At 42.4% G+C, this 17079-nt stretch overlaps 1 protein-coding gene across 10 annotated transcripts in view; it reads left to right on the top strand.

Annotated features, from left to right (window-relative positions):
* EYA2 (EYA transcriptional coactivator and phosphatase 2) overlaps window positions 1-17079 on the top strand; it is a 565525-nt gene that overhangs the window by 182291 nt on the left and 366155 nt on the right. For 8 of the 10 annotated variants that reach the window (XM_072110584.1, XM_072110585.1, XM_072110588.1 and 5 more), the window contains one exon: window positions 15749-15891. The exons of the other annotated variants lie outside the window; for them this stretch is intronic. In XM_072110584.1, coding sequence (XP_071966685.1) covers window positions 15749-15891 — 143 coding nt within the window. The remainder of the gene's footprint in view (window positions 1-15748; window positions 15892-17079) is intronic. 10 annotated transcript variants of the gene reach the window in all.

The raw sequence follows: 17079 nt of genomic DNA, 5'->3' as shown, positions 1-17079 counted from the left end.
ACATAAAAACCCCATATATTTGGTATCGCCAAAAATCGTAATTGGACCCGCTCAGTGAATGCAGTGAAAAAAACTCCCCAAAAACTTGTACATTTTTATCAAATCGCTTTATTAAAAATGTTCCAAAAAGTGATTATATAAAGTAACAAGCACCAAATTGGAACCACTGAAAAGAACAACTTGTCACGCAAAAATTAAGCCCAGAACCAGCTCTGTCACAAAAAAACTCCTAAAGTTATGGCACTGCAAAAATGGCGATACTGAAACAAATGCAAGTTTTACTATTCTAGTTTTTCTTTAGTAAAATTGAACAAACAAATATAAATAAAACTATATAACTGAGGTATAATCTAATCATAGTGATCCATAGAATAAAGATGATATATTTTTATGCTACAATGAACGCCCCCCCCAAAAAAAAATAAATGCTAAAAATCCAAAACAAGAAAGGATTATTTTATTTTTCTCCACACATTATAGAGTTAATAAAATCACAACAATAAGCTGAAGACCCACTAAATAGAAGTTTTTTTTTAAAGTTCATCTCCCCCTTATTTGTCCAGATTGACAAAAAAATAAAGATTGTATAGCCTATAAATCCCTTCCAGACAAGAGCTGTAATAGCTGTAATGTGGCAGGAAGTGACTTGCCATCACTGTTCAGAACAGTGATTGGGGCCAAATGGCTGCTGTTCACGAAGGTCATCCTTTCTGCCCTGCGGACAAGAGGGGTTTTGTCTCCCCCCAGTTCATGATCACTGCTATTGGCTGATAAATGCAGACCAGCCAATAGCAGCAATTTTACTTATGACTTCATTATTGCTGATCACCATATCTGTAGACACAGTGATCAGTGCAAGATTGCAGCTGTTCCTGACAGCCATTGATTTTGCCTTGCGGTCCAGAGGGGTTTCCCTGCTCCATCTGTCCATGTTTTCCGCAATAGAGTGATTAATCTATACCAGCCAATAGCAGCAATATTCGTCACAATGGGTATCCAATCACTAATCACTAGTGGAAGGGGCCATGTCTGGGGGCATCATGCCAAACCCTTAGAAATGTTATTATTCTTTTCTCCCCCCCTTAACTCCACCCATAGGGACTCCACATTTTCATTTGCGTCACCTATGTCATCTCGCAGGACAGGCTTGAGGCAAGATTTCACATATAAACAAACCCCTCCCCCTTTTTTATTTATACGATCATTTCTAAAAAGATTATCCATCTATAGTAATTTCCTGGTGGATTCCGCTGCTTCTAAAGGAAGAACTCAGAAAAGAGTCTGTTCCAAAAGGTGGGGTTAGGAAAGATACTACATACTACTACAAGCCTGCGAGAACTCCAGAGTGACAACATTTTTGTTGGTCCCCTGGTATACTCCACCTCCGTATATGCAATGCATTGACAATTTACATCCAACCTTTGAATTCCTTGTGAATTCATTTCGGTAAAAGGAATTATTGTAACAACTGTTAGGTCAAATTGATCACCATACCCCTCGATTATTTCATTAAGGGATGTAGTTTGCAAACTAGGGTCACTTATTTTTTTTTTTAGGTTTTCTAAGTTCTTTATTTATTAGTATGGCTTCTAAAAGGCAAACATCCCTCTACTGAGAGCCCATAGAACATTTTATATACACATGTGAGGTACTTCTACACTCGGGAGAAATAGTTTTAGACATTTTTTGGGGTTATGTCATCTTTATAGAAAAATTTACATCTTTTTCCTTTTTAGGGCCTAATTGGATCATACACTTTTTAGGGGCATTTAAAAAAATATTACACCTTTCTAAATTCTCTAAGGGGTGTTTGTTTAAAAATTAGGCTCACTTTTCGGGTTCTTCTCTGTTTTATACCACGAGGAGTCTCCAAATGCACATAAAAGATTACTGTCAAATTTAGTTTCTAAAAGGCAAACATCCCTCTTTCCTTCTTCTTCTATGCCCCCATACAACATTTTATATGCACATGTGGGGTACTTGATAGGATATCACCTGATAGGATAGGACCTGATAGGATATCAAAACTACAGGTTGGGGGGAACCTGGGGAATAGTGATCATAATATCATTGATTTTGTATTACGCTTTACTAAGAGCGTTAGTGAAGGGGCAACCAACACTCTAAACTTCAGGAGGGCAAATTTTCAGCAACTAAGGGAAGACCTTAAAGGCATAGACTGGGATAATGTAAGGTAGAGAAGAAGAAATTGTGCGGCACTCACCGGTACTTGGAACAGGTAACGCTTTATTCTTAAGGAACAATCATAGCAGGGAGGGTGCACGCCACGCCAGGATGACGGGCCGTTTCGCGCTGTGTGCGCTTTCTCAAACCTCGGGCAACGCGAGACTTCCGTGGACAGCTGATATACCTGTCTCCGGGTCGCGTTGCCTAGGGAACAGTGTACAAACAAAGGTATTAACAATACAAACAATTTTAAAAACAACATTTGACAATCTTCAAAGATAATACCTATTCACTACCACTTCGTGAATATGGTAACAGACGGGTTTCTCTTTATATGTAAAAGTGTCTTATAAATTTTAGAGTTCTCTTCGGGGGACTACGCATTATATTTTAATTCTTTTTTCCGTCAGTCTGGTCATTCTCCCTCGGCAAGTAGGGGGACATACAGTGGAAGCCAGCGCAATGTTACTTGGTAACATATGTAGTAAGGTAGGTTGTGTTCGCAAAGCATGAGTAATGTGAGCACGGGGTCTACGGGCCCTCTCCTGTTCAGAGGATTACATTACAACAATCTACGACTCTAAAGGAATACGCTCAAATCATTTCTGTCATTCAGACCCATCGGACCCAGTGCATCATATTTTAAAATAAGTCTGGCCTCTTGTCTCAATAAATTTTTGGGGCGATCCCCTCCCCGAGAATCTGCTTCTGCTTTTTCTAAACCTGCGAATTTAAGCACTTCGGGGTTGCTCCCGTGCTTTTCTCTGATATGATTAATCAGGCGAGGGCATCCTTTCCCTGTGCTGATAGAGTGGTAATGTTCTCGGAATCTAGTGAAAAGGTTCCTGATCGTCTTTCCAATATAATAATATTCGCAGGGACAGGTGATTACATAAACTACAAATGTAGACCTACAATTGAAGAATGACTTCATTCTGTGGAGTTTACCACCTAATTTGATGGAATTTAGTTTGAGGAGATGTTGGCAAAAATTACAAGACCCACATCGGTAATTCCCTATCGGAGTACATTTAGATAGCCAAGTAGCATCGACCGATGAAAACGAACTGGACGTGAGTTGTGTCTTTAGGGAGGGACTACGTCTAAATGTAATTAGGGGTTTTTTATATGTAGTGCCAGCCAATTGGTCGTCTGCTCCCAGAATTTTCCAATTTTTATAGATCGCGGACCGTATGGCTCGCTCGCAGGGGCTATATTCAAACGAGAAAGCCACACGTCCTCCATCCGATTCATCCTGGTTGTCTCTCACTTTTTTATCCCCCTGTATATGGCGCCGTATGGGCGATTTACGGGCTTTTGTAAGTGCCTTGTCCAATTCTGGGGTCGGATACCCTCGTTGGATCAGCCTTTTATGTAGCTCAGCAGCTTGGACCTCGAAACCATTCGGTTCGCTATTGAGTCTTTTTAGTCGTAAAAATTGGCTATATGGTACGCTTTCTTTTGTGTGTTCTGGGTGGAAGCTGTTAAAGTGTAATATTGAATTAGTGGCGGTAGGTTTTCTAAATGCTGTGGTGGTGATACAATTCTCGACAATCTGTACCTTCACATCCAGGAAATCGAGTGCGTGTCCTCCAAACACTGAAGTAAATTTCATATTCATGGTGTTGGAGTCATTTAGAAATGACACAAAGCTGTTAAACTCGGCTTCCGTCCCTTCCCACACCATGAATATGTCATCCACATACCGAAGGAATATAACAATATTCTTGACAAAGGGATTATCTAGAGAAAATACACAAAAAAAGTGAGAGACAACCAGGATGAATCGGATGGAGGACGTGTGGCTTTCTCGTTTGAATATAGCCCCTGCGAGCGAGCCATACGGTCCGCGATCTATAAAAATTGGAAAATTCTGGGAGCAGACGACCAATTGGCTGGCACTACATATAAAAAACCCCTAATTACATTTAGACGTAGTCCCTCCCTAAAGACACAACTCACGTCCAGTTCGTTTTCATCGGTCGATGCTACTTGGCTATCTAAATGTACTCCGATAGGGAATTACTGATGTGGGTCTTGTAATTTTTGCCAACATCTCCTCAAACTAAATTCCATCAAATTAGGTGGTAAACTCCACAGAATGAAGTCATTCTTCAATTGTAGGTCTACATTTGTAGTTTATGTAATCACCTGTCCCTGCGAATATTATTATATTGGAAAGACGATCAGGAACCTTTTCACTAGATTCCGAGAACATTACCACTCTATCAGCACAGGGAAAGGATGCCCTCGCCTGATTAATCATATCAGAGAAAAGCACGGGAGCAACCCCGAAGTGCTTAAATTCGCAGGTTTAGAAAAAGCAGAAGCAGATTCTCGGGGAGGGGATCGCCCCAAAAATTTATTGAGACAAGAGGCCAGACTTATTTTAAAATATGATGCACTGGGTCCGATGGGTCTGAATGACAGAAATGATTTGAGCGTATTCCTTTAGAGTCGTAGATTGTTGTAATGTAATCCTCTGAACAGGAGAGGGCCCGTAGACCCCGTGCTCACATTACTCATGCTTTGCGAACACAACCTACCTTACTACATATGTTACCAAGTAACATTGCGCTGGCTTCCACTGTATGTCCCCCTACTTGCCGAGGGAGAATGACCAGACTGACGGAAAAAAGAATTAAAATATAATGCGTAGTCCCCCGAAGAGAACTCTAAAATTTATAAGACACTTTTACATATAAAGAGAAACCCGTCTGTTACTATATTCACGAAGTGGTAGTGAATAGGTATTATCTTTGAAGATTGTCAAATGTTGTTTTTAAAATTGTTTGTATTGTTAATACCTTTGTTTGTACACTGTTCCCTAGGCAACGCGACCCGGAGACAGGTATTAGCTGTCCACGGAAGTCTCGCGTTGCCCGAGGTTTGAGAAAGCGCACACAGCGCGAAACGGCCCGTCATCCTGGCGTGGCGTGCACCCTCCCTGCTATGATTGTTCCTTAAGAATAAAGCGTTACCTGTTCCAAGTACCGGTGAGTGCCGCACAATTTCTTCTTCTCTACCTTACCTTATGAGTGTCTTTAGTCACTGGTAGCGTGCACCACGGCAACAGACGCGACATCTACTATCCGGTTCACAATTCCGGCTGTTGGACCCGAAGGAGTCACTACTGTGGCATACAAGTGTGAATTGGGTGGTGCCGGTAGTCTGTTTCTTTGTTGCAACAATAGACTGGGATAATGCTCTCAAGGACAAAAGCCCCCCCCAAAAATGGGACTTTTTCTCATATATTCTGAAAAAGTCCTGTGAGAAACACATACCTTATGGGAAAAAGCATAAAAGGAACAAGAAAAACCCTATGTGGCTAACTAGTCTTGTAAGGAAAGCAATAAGCGAGAAAGATAAAGCATTTAAGGTGCTAAAACGTGAAGGTAGTGATGAGGCATTACAGGATTATAGAGAGAAAAATAAATCCTGTAAAAAGCAGATAAAGGCCGCAAAAATAGAGACTGAGAGAAATATTGCCAGGGAGAGCAAAAATAATCCCAAATTATTTTTCAAGTATATAAATGATAAGAAACTAAAAACAGAGAGTGTGGGTCCCCTTAGAAATAACATGGGGGTCATGGTGGAAGGAGATGAGGAAAGGGACAATCTACTGAATGTCGCCTTCTCAACTGTCTTTACCCAGGAAAATCCCCTGGTGGAAGACACAATGAGGAATAATGTTAATTCTTTTGTTTTAAAACTGTTTTTATTAGGTACAAGTGAATAAACATGCGACATTATGTACTATTGCAATAGTACCCATTTTACACGACATAAGTAATGACAAAGGAATATTTCTTATATATCTCTTATTTCTTAGTATCTCCTCTGACCTTTAATTCAGCGTCTGAGGAAGGGGTAATACTGGGGCAGGGATGAAGGGGGGGGGGGGCTGAAGGGGGGAAGAAGGGGATGGAAAACTAAGTGGAAGTACTATAAATGTAATGGTTATAACATTAACACAAACTAACAATAGAGTGCATAAGATGATTTTTAGTAACTAGAGTACGGCATTACCAGTTTATACAGAAGCATCTTTTAATTCCCACGTGAAGAGAGGGTTACAGCAGTATAATCCTGTTTGAAGAGACAGATTGAAAAGATCTTTGGCTGTACAGCGTTAATGAATATTTTGGTCTAATAATTTCCAAGGTCCCCAAATACGCATAAATTTGTCTCGGGTGCCTAATTCCCAATGGATTAGCTCTTCAAATCTACAAATCTCATTGACCTTCGCTACCCATTGGGAAATTGGAGGAGTTTCCGATGTTTTCCAGAGAGTCGGTATAATCAGTTTCGCGGCTGATATTAGAAAGGATGCAAGAGAGTTTCTCCTGAGAGAGAACGTCTGACTGGGTTTACCTAGTAGTATCACGCTGGGAGACATGGGTATAATGCATTTACATATTTTCCCTGTCCAGTGAATAACTTTTTCCCAAAATGGGAGTATTTTCGGGCAATGCCACCAGATATGCGCCATATCTCCCACTTTTGCATTACATCTCCAACAATGAGCTGATATTTCTGGATTAATCCCATTTAGCCATTTGGGGGTTTTGTACCATCTGGAGATAATTTTAAAGTGGTTTTCCCTGGCTCTGATGCACCTTGAGAAACCGTTTGAGGTTTTTAATATGCTCTTAACGTCCACCTCTGAAAAGCTCTCTTGCAGTTCCTCCTCCCATTTTATTAAGTAACCAGGTTTATTAACTGTATAAAGACTTTGTATGTCGTTGTATGTGGCAGAAAGTAACTTCTTTTCTAGAGGTTTTCTAGCGCAGAGATTTTCCAGCCATGTGCAAGACGTCCTTTCCCTCGCTCGTGTTTTATATTTACTGCAGGTTTGGAGGAAATCCTGTACATGGAGGAAATTATTCAGCCTCAGCCCTGTTTTTTGTAAGAGATAGTCTACAGATATCTCTGCATCCGTGGAAAAGAAAGATTCTATTGAGTGGTGTTTTAGCCTATACCAATATGGGTGGAAGTCTGTTCTGTCCGGGAATGTCCACTTTGGTAGTAAATCCAAAGGTAATAATGGGTGGGTTTCTGAGTGTAATGGGCGTATCTTTCCCAGAAATTCTCTTGAGTGTATTAGCCCTTTATGCAGTAGACTTTTTGGTGTTGTGTTTCCCTGGCATTTTTTCAAACCCCATATCATTGCTCTATCCCTACTGTCCATTTCCTCATTTTCTAATTCTGTATATAACGACTGTGTTGGAGTCTGTGTGATTAATATCCACCTAGTTAGTTGGCAGGCATGATAATAGTTGATCATGTCAGGTAGTCCTATCCCTCCTTTCTTTGGGTGTTGGGTTAATAGGGTCTTTCTGATACGAGGGGTTTTGTTCTGCCATAGAAATCTTGAGAAAAGCTTATTTAATTTGCAAAAGAAAGATTTGGGGAGCCAAACCGGTACTGTTTGGAACAGGTACAATAATTTTGGGACAATATACGTCTTCAGTAAGTTTTTCCTCCCCCACCAAGACATGTAAGGAATCTTGAGATCTGTTAATTGTTTTTGTATGTCATTAAGCAGTGGTACATAGTTTAGATTATATAGTTGTGACGGGTCCCTTGAAAGTTGAATCCCTAGATATTTAATAGCTTCCTTAGGCCATTTAAAGGGAGACACTTTTTGTAGTTGTTGTGCAATGTGTGAGGGGGTTGATATATTTAATATTTCGGATTTTGCTAAATTTACCTTGAAGTTAGAAAGGGTTCCAAATTCATTAAAAATTTCCGTAATCAAAGAGAGAGATGTTTTAGGGTTAGAAGTAATGATTAATAAATCGTCCGCAAAAGCGGCAGTCTTATGCTCAAAATTACCTACTTCAATACCTTGAATGCCTGGTTCTAACCTAATTCTCCTAATCAGTGACTCCATAACCATGATGAAGAGAGAGGGGGAGAGAGGGCATCCCTGTCTGGTTCCATTGCTAATATTAAATGGGCCAGACAGTGATCCATTTACCCTAATTCTAGCGCTGGGCTTGCTATACAGGGAGAATATTGCCTTGATGATAGGGAGGGGAAATCCAAATTTTTTCAGCACTGCTCTTAAAAAATCCCAATTTACCCTGTCAAAGGCCTTCTCGGCATCAGAGCCGAGAAGAACCATTGGGGAATTTCTGCTTTTTGCAATTTCAATTAACCTAATGAGTCTGCATGTATTATCTTTACCTTGGCGACCCATAGTAAAGCCAGTTTGTTCTTTCCCAATCAAATTAGATAACAGAGGCTGTGTTCTATTTGTTAACGCTTTTGCCCACCATTTAAGATCTGCATTCAACAATGAGATAGGTCTATAACTACTACATAGACTTGCATCTTTCCCCTCTTTAGGTATAATTGTTATCAGAGCTTCTAGTGATTGTTTTGGTAGCGATTCACCTTTTAGTAGCATGTTACATCGTTCTGTGAAGTGAGGTAGTAGTATATGCTTAAATTTTTTGTAGTAGGCTATTGTAAGGCCATCTGGGCCTGGGCTCTTGCCTGTAGCGATGGATTGGAGGACTTTATCTAGCTCTTCGCTGGTGAAGGGTTTTGTTAGAGAGGATGCTAGCTCAGGGTCCAATCTGGGCAGTTTACATTTTTCTAAAAATGAGTTAAGTTTTCCATCCCAAACTTCTTCGCTATGGTTGTCCCTAGGGTTTGGTAAGTTATATAATTCTTCGTAGAATTCCCTAAATGTATCTGCGATTTGTTCAGTTTTGGTAAGCTTTTTGTTATTCTTCCCTGTTATTGAGTGGATATATATTTTTTCTCTTTGTTTTTGTATGAGTGTTGTCATAAGTTTATTTCCCTTATCTCCGTGGGCATATTGTTTGCATTTTAGGGCTTGGAAAGCTTTTGCAGATTTGGCATTGAGGATGTCCTTAATCTGATTTCGGAGGGCTATTATTTTCTGTAGGGTTTCTTCCTTAATTGATTTTTTATGTAGTAATTCTAATTCTTCTATTTGTTTGAAAAGCGTGTCCAAATGTTTCCTGCGACACTTTTGTACATAGGATCCAATCGAGATCAGTTCCCCTCTAGCTATCAATTTATGTGCTTCCCATTGAAAGGGTTTTGTCAATTGCAAATTAGTAGGATGGGCAAAGTGAGCATTCAGCTGTGCTTCGATTCTTGCTACATGGATTGGGTCTGCTATTAAAGTCTCATTTAATCTCCAGCACCATTCTCCCTTATGGAAGTTCTTCAAATTTAGGGTTATTGATATAGGTGCATGGTCTGACAGTAGTATCGGGTGAATATCTGCTTTCAACACTGCCTGACTGTATCTTTGGGAAATGAATATGTAGTCTATCCGGTGGTATGTCCTGTGGGTAGCTGAATAGTATGTGTAATCTCGGCTATCTGTATTGAGAAGTCTCCACGTGTCTGTTATACTTAGTGATTTAAGAGCTTTTATCACTTTTACTGTCTTTCTATGTGACGTGTTATTCCCCCCACTGGAGTCTATTTCAGGATTAAGTGTCAGGTTTAAGTCCCCTCCTACTATGAGAGCTCCTTCTGCGAATTCTCTTAGTTTTCCTAATGTTTGGGCAGTCCACTGATGTTGTTTGGAGTTAGGGGCATATAGGTTTGCTATTGTTACCTGTTCTTCTCCTAATGTGCCTTTGAGAAAGAGAAATCTCCCTTCAGTATCTTTTAGCTCTGAGGTGATTTTAAGTGGTAGCGATTTATTGATTGCTATACTAACCCCTCTAGCTGCCTTTGAATATGTGGAGTGGAACCAAGACGCAAAGTCCCTAGTGGGGATATTGGGAATTTTGTTATTTTTGAAGTGTGTTTCCTGAAGCATTATAATAGAGGTTTTTTGTCTCTTTAATAATTTCAATACTTGGCTCCTTTTTTGTGGCGTGTTGAAACCTCTTACGTTGTGTGATGTTATGATCAGATCAGTCATGACCTTATTGAAAAATTGTTGACCTGGTCTCTTCTTTTGGAAATCTCCCTTTCATAGGGTTTAACTGCATGTGAGTGGAATAACCCTCTAGTTACCTCTGTGTACAGTTTATATGAAAATATGCAATCTTTTACAAATTTAACTCTAAATTTCACTATTAAAACCTGTAACAAATACAACCGAACTAATGTAAAGTGGCTAGTTCTTCTCGCATCCTGAGTTAACAGGTATTTGCGGGGGGGGGAAGAACTAACCAACATAGAATGACCTATGCAAGATAGGAAGTAATACCTCGACAACACCTAATGCAGATTACCTCGTTAACATATTAAAGAAAACAACAATTTGTGTGACAAATGGGTTCTTTGAGATTGGTCCCCTGATTGGGTATCTTCTGAGAAATGGCCTGAGCCACCATAGTCCCGATCCAAAAACTAAGTCCAACACAGACCTGAAAGGAAAGAGACCCTGTTTATACTATACCCAACATATCCATTCCGCTCTTGTCGGAATTTTAGTGTAATCACGAAAGTCACATTCGTGCGCCTCTTTTGTAGGGTGTAGAAGGGTTATCCCTCTGGCTTTTCTTCGCTTTTGGGGAGCGAAATTTTCCCACTGTCGTCCAGTTTGGAGGTTCAGGTACCGCTGGAAGTTGTGAGTCTTGGTCATAGGGTAACCACGATGGTATGTCCATAGGTGGCATATTAAGCAGCGGCCACGCTGTGTCCAAATCTTCAGGTGTTTTGATAATTATTTGTTTCCCATTTTTCGAGATTGCTAACCCAAACGGGAATAGCCACCTGAATGGAGTGTTTGAGGCTCTTAGCGCATCCGATAACGGCTTTAGGGCTCTTCTTTTTGCCAACGTGGAAGGAGCTAAGTCCTGGAATAATAAGATAACAGAGTCCTCGTATTTCAATTCACCTTGATCCCTGCAGGCTTTTAAGATTGCTGCTGCATCCGTATAACTGAGGAAACCGCAGATAACGTCTCGTGGCGGGTCTCCTGTTCTGGGCTTGGAACGTAGCGCTCTGTGTATGCGTTCAATTCTTAGCTGCCCTGCTTTTTCTTGGCCTAGTAGGGGGCTGAAGAGCGCTTTGGCTACTTCTGGCAGGGCCTCATTGCTTACAGATTCAGGTAAGCCCCTAATCCTTACGTTGTTTCTCCTGCTGCGATTCTCTTGATCCTCAGCTCTTGTAAGAGCCTCGTTGATCAGCTTGTAATGTGCTGACATTGCAGCTTTCACTTTGGAGTTAAAGTGTAATATGTCCCCTTGCACCGCTTCGACTTGCTCAATCCTGTGACCCAGGTGTTTGATGTCAGTTTTTATCTCGGCAAGGTCTTTTGCCAGTGGGTTCAAGGCTTGGAATAAGACTTTTTTAATAAAGGAGCGCGTTGCCGGTACCTCTGTATGCTCTCCTTCTGTATCTGAGAGCTCTCCAGCGCTTTCGATCTCGGAGTCTTCCTCCCCGGCGTGTTCTGAGGCAGTGTCCGGCGCCATCTTGGAGAGGCGCGCTGGAGACGCGCTGGATTTTTTCTTCAGGAATCTTTCTAAGTCCGCTTGATTTTTCCCGGTTTTCACCTGCCCCGGGGTGTCTTTATGCTTTTCCCTGCCGCCCTTCACCATTTTTCCTCCTCTGGGTTGCTTCTGTGGTGCGTGTAGAGGTATTTCAGTGAGGAGCTGCAGCTCACACAGCCATCACTGTCCGCGGTCAAGCTCCGCCCCCCATGTTAATTCTTTTTATAATGTCAACAGTTTAACCCAGGAAGAGGTACGGCGCCGCCTCGCAACCACTAAGATAGATAAATCACCGGGGCCAGATGGCATACACCCCCGGGTTCTGCATGAATTATGTACCGTGATAGACAGACCGTTATTTTTAATATTTGAAGATTCACTGAGGACTGGTTATGTTCCACAGGAATGGCGCATAGCAAATGTGGTACCAATATACAAAAAAGGATCAAATAGCGATCCTGGAAATTACAGACCCGTAAGTCTAACTGCTGTGGTGGGGAAAATATTTGAGGGGTTTATTAGAGATGCTATCCTGGAGTATCTCACTGTGCACAACCTTATAACCCAGCGTCAGCATGGGTTTATGAGAGATCGGTCCTGTCAGACTAATCTGATTGGTTTCTACGAGGAGGTAAGTTCAAGACTGGATCTGGGGGACGCTGTGGATGTTGTATATCTGGACTTCTCAAAGGCATTTGACACCGTGCCACATAAAAGGTTGGTATATAAAATGAGACTGCTGGGAATAGGAGAAAATCTGTGTATCTGGGTAAGTAATTGGCTTAGTGATAGAAAACAGAGGGTGGTCATTAATGGCACATTCTCAGATTGGGTTGATGTTACCAGTGGAGTGCCACAGGGGTCAGTATTGGGGCCACTTCTTTTTAATATTTTTATTAATGACCTTGTAGTGGGTTTACACAGTCAAGTTTCAATATTTGCAGATGATACTAAGCTGTGTAAAGTAATAAATACTGAGGTCGATAGTTTAGCATTACAGAGGGATTTGTGGAAGCTTGAGGGATGGGCAGAGAAATGGTTGATGAGGTTTAATGTAGATAAATGTAAAGTTATGCACTTGGGCCATGGAAACAAAAAGTATAATTATGTTCTAAACAGTCAATTACTTAGTAAAACTGAAGCTGAAAAGGACTTGGGCGTATTGGTGGATGGTAAACTTAATTTTAGTGACCAGAGCCAGGCGGCTGCTGCTAAAGCAAATAAAATAATGGGATGTATCAAGAGAGGAATAGATTCTCATGATAAAGACATAGTTTTGCCCTTATACAAATCCCTGGTCAGACCACACATGGAATATTGTGTACAGTTTTGGGCACCAGTGTATAAAAAGGATATAATAGAGCTGGAACGGGTGCAGAGGAGAGCAACCAGGATTATTAGGGGAATGGGGGGATTAGAATACACTGACAGATTACAAAATTTGGGATTATTCAGTTTAGAAAAAAGACGACTGAGGGGAGACCTCATTACAATGTACAAATACCTGAACGGACAGTACAAGGATCTCTCCAAAGATCTTTTTATACCTAGGCCTGTGACCAGGAGAAGGGGGCATCCTCTACGCCTAGAGGAGAGGCGATTTTACCATCACCATAGACAAAGGTTCTTTACTGTAAGAGCAGTGAGACTGTGGAACTCTCTGCCGCAGGAGGTTGTTATGGCCGACTCTATGTACATGTTCAAGAGAGGCCTGGATGACTTTCTGGAGAGAAAAAATATCACGGGTTATGGGGATAAAACATTTAATTAATTCTTGAAGGTTGGACTTGATGGACTTGCGTCTCCTTCCAGCCTTATATACTATGATACTATGATACTATGATACTTCTACACTCGAAAGAGTATTCCTCACTGTATGGGGGGGTAGTGTTCCTCACTGTATGGCTGTATTCTTCACTGTATGGGGGGGGGGGGGTAGTGGCAGTTTCCCTCACTGTAGGGCGGTAGTGTCCCTCACTGTAGGGCGGTAGTGTCCCTCACTGTAGGGCGGTAGTGTCCCTCACTGTAGGGCGGTAGTGTCCCTCACTGTAGGGCGGTAGTGTCCCTCACTGTAGGGCGGTAGTGTCCCTCACTGTATGGCTGTATTCCTTGCTGTGTGGTGAGCACAACGTGTAACATGAGGCAGAGAACTCTGGGTAGAAGAATGGAACATGGTGGTTCTGTTCCTCCATGTATGGGGGTAGTGTCCCTCACTATATCGCTGTATTCTTCACTGTATGGAGGTAGTGTTCCTCACTGTATGGGGGTAGTGTACCTTATTGTCAGGCGGTAGAGTCCCTCACTGTATGGTGGTAGTGTTCCTCACTGTATGGCTGTATTCTTCACTGCATGGAGATAGTGTTCCACACTGTATGGCGGTAGTATTCCTCATTGTATGGCGGTAGTGTTTCTCACTATGTGGCGGTAGTGTTTCTCACTATGTGGCGGTAGTGTTTCTCACTGTGTGGCGGTACTGTTTCTCACTGTGTGGCGGTACTGTTTCTCACTGTGTGGCGGTACTGTTTCTCACTGTGTGGCGGTACTGTTTCTCACTGTGTGGCGGTACTGTTTCTCACTGTGTGGCGGTACTGTTTCTCACTGTGTGGCGGTACTGTTTCTCACTGTGTGGCGGTACTGTTCCTCACTGTGTGGCGGTACTGTTCCTCACTGTGTGGCGGTACTGTTTCTCACTGTGTGGCGGTACTGTTCCTCACTGTGTGGCGGTACTGTTCCTCACTGTGTGGGGGTAGTGTTCCTCACTGTGTGGGCGTAGTGTTCCTCACTGTATGGCTGTATTCCTCGCTGTTTGGCGAGCACAACATGTAACATGGGGCAGAGAACTCTGGGTAGAAGAATGGAACATGGTGGTTCTGTTCCTCAATGTATGGGGGTAGTGTTCCTCACTGTATGGGGGTAGTGTCCCTCTCTGTATAGGGGTTGTGTCCCTCTCTGTATAGGGGTTGTGTCCCTCTCTGTATAGGGGTTGTGTCCCTCTCTGTATAGGGGTTGTGTCCCTCTCTGTATAGGGGTTGTGTCCCTCTCTGTATAGGGGTTGTGTCCCTCTCTGTATAGGGGTTGTGTCCCTCTCTGTATAGGGGTTGTGTCCCTCACTTTTTGGCGCTAGTGTCCCTCACTGTATGGTGGTAGTGTCCTGCAATGTATGGAGGTAGTGTTCCTCACTGTATGGCGTTTGTGTCCCTCACTGTATGGCGTTTGTGTCCCTCATTGTATGGCGTTTGTGTCCCTCATTGTATGGCGTTTGTGTCCCTTGCTGTATGAGGGTAGTGTCCCTCACTGTATGGGGGTAGTGTTCCTGACTGTATGGCGGTAGTGTCCCGCACTGTGTGGCGGTAGTGTCCCTCACTGTGTGGCGGTAGTGTCCCTCACTGTGTGGCGGTAGTGTCCCTCACTGTGTGGCGGTAGTGTCCCTCACTGTGTGGCGGTAGTGTCCCTCACTGTGTGGCGGTAGTGTTCCTCCCTGTATAGCTGTATTCTTCACTGTATGGAGTGAAGACATGACAATAGATCTACCCCTCATATGCCTAGGCCTATCCCCAGGGGGTCTAAGGTTTTCCCCAACCAAACTGGTCACACATTTTTATTAACTACAGCCAAGTCCCTGATACCGCTATATTGGATGAGGACGGACACACCACCACTAGACATATGGAGAGAAAAAGTCACCGGATCTGTAGAATGGAGGAACTTTCCAGATGGTCCTAACATGGGTACGAACACTTCAACAAACTATGGTCCCCTTGGTCGACATACATCATGAAGTGGCAAACTAAGACAACAGCTGACATGAACAATAACTAAAAGGAATCTAGCGAGAGGTAGGAGCCACACACAACCAGAGATAGTACTCTTCCTGAGTATGCCAATACTAGAGATGGGAAATTTATTTAAATTCAATTTGACCCGGTTTGTCGAATTTAATCATCAAATCATAAGGAATCATGGCATGTGACATAATGGTACGTCACATGCCAGGTGCGGGTGCATGGAGAGGGAACATGGGCTGCTGGCGGCTTCAAAAATCCATTGCCTCGCTTTGAACATGTTTATCTTAATAGATTTGGGACATGTGTTTAAAGCCACTTTTGTTGTTTCCTTTGCAGGCATTTTCCCCATATAGTCTCTCCTCCATCAATCTCATCAATGGCTGCCTATGGACAGACTCAGTACAGTGCAGGTATTCAGCAGGCAGCAGCTTACTCCAACTATGCACCCCCTGGACAAGCCTATGGTATTCCACCCTACAGTAAGTCAAACAACATAAAAATTCTAGCAATCACTTGTGTCCTTCGGTGTCACTTATAATTCTTTATTAAAGAGAAAGAATGCAGTGCATACTTAATTTACCATGTAAATATTACATCTGGACGTTGCTGTGGATGGAGATTTTAGCAGCATAATGTGTGGATTGCTGTTTAGTAATGGGGAAATGTGAACATTACCTATCAGACATCATATACCAAGCATTTTTGCTTGTCAATTAAATCTTAGACTCCAGGTTAGTTTTCTCTGAAATGCTTTATGAACCATGTGCCATATCAGAAAGGCAGCAGGAGATTAGGGAGGTAAATAAGTGGCCCAAAAGTTGGTGTAGAAAGGAGGGGTTTGGGTTCATAGATAACTGGGATGACTTTGCTGTCGACTACAGGCTCTACAGTAGGGATGGGCTGCACCTCAATGTGGATGTTGCAGCTGTTTGGGGGGGAAATATGGCTAGAAGCTTGGAGGAGTGTTTAAACTAGAGACCTGGGAGGAGAGCAACTACAGTTGTACAGAGCACGAAGACAGTGTAGATAGAGAATTCAGAAGAGTTATAGTCCATGGGGGAAGAAGGGGGGCTAGAATAAGTAAATCAGTGAAACATGGCTATGACTGGGCTGTTAATATAAAGGGTTATAGTCTTGAATATAGTCAAATGGATGTGGCTTCAAAGCATGGTGAAGTACTCATCATGGGGGGACTTTAATTGCATATCAGACTATGTTGGGGGAGGCCATTCTGCTGCTGCAACTCGTGGAGGGTATGCTTGGCTTTGTAAGAAAGGATGAAGTGCATGCAAAGTTTCCTGGCCATTTGTTGAATGTATTGTGGCCATGAGATATAGTCTCCACTTCTCCAGTGTCCTGACCAGACAGATTTTGCAGCATGAGTTCCAGGACATGAAGCAGTGGAATGACGTTATTCATCCCGCAGTCCTGGTCACTGACAAATAACGTGGCCTCTTCAAAAGGCCTGAGCTAACAGCAAGTGATGGCAGCCACTGGCAGCTCATGCGTGACAAAGTTACACAGGGGAGTACTACGGTCTGCTTCTATCATCAAAAAATCATTAATGGCTTTTCTCTGTTCATACAGGTGGTCTAACATATGGAGGCTTTAATTCCAACGGGTGGAAACATCGCATATCAGACTATGTTGGGGTAGGCCGTTCTGGC

The sequence above is a fragment of the Engystomops pustulosus genome, chromosome 6 (genome assembly GCF_040894005.1).
Source record: "Engystomops pustulosus chromosome 6, aEngPut4.maternal, whole genome shotgun sequence".
Classification (NCBI taxonomy): Eukaryota; Metazoa; Chordata; class Amphibia; order Anura; family Leptodactylidae; genus Engystomops; species Engystomops pustulosus.
This window is presented reverse-complemented; position numbering and strand designations above follow the sequence as displayed.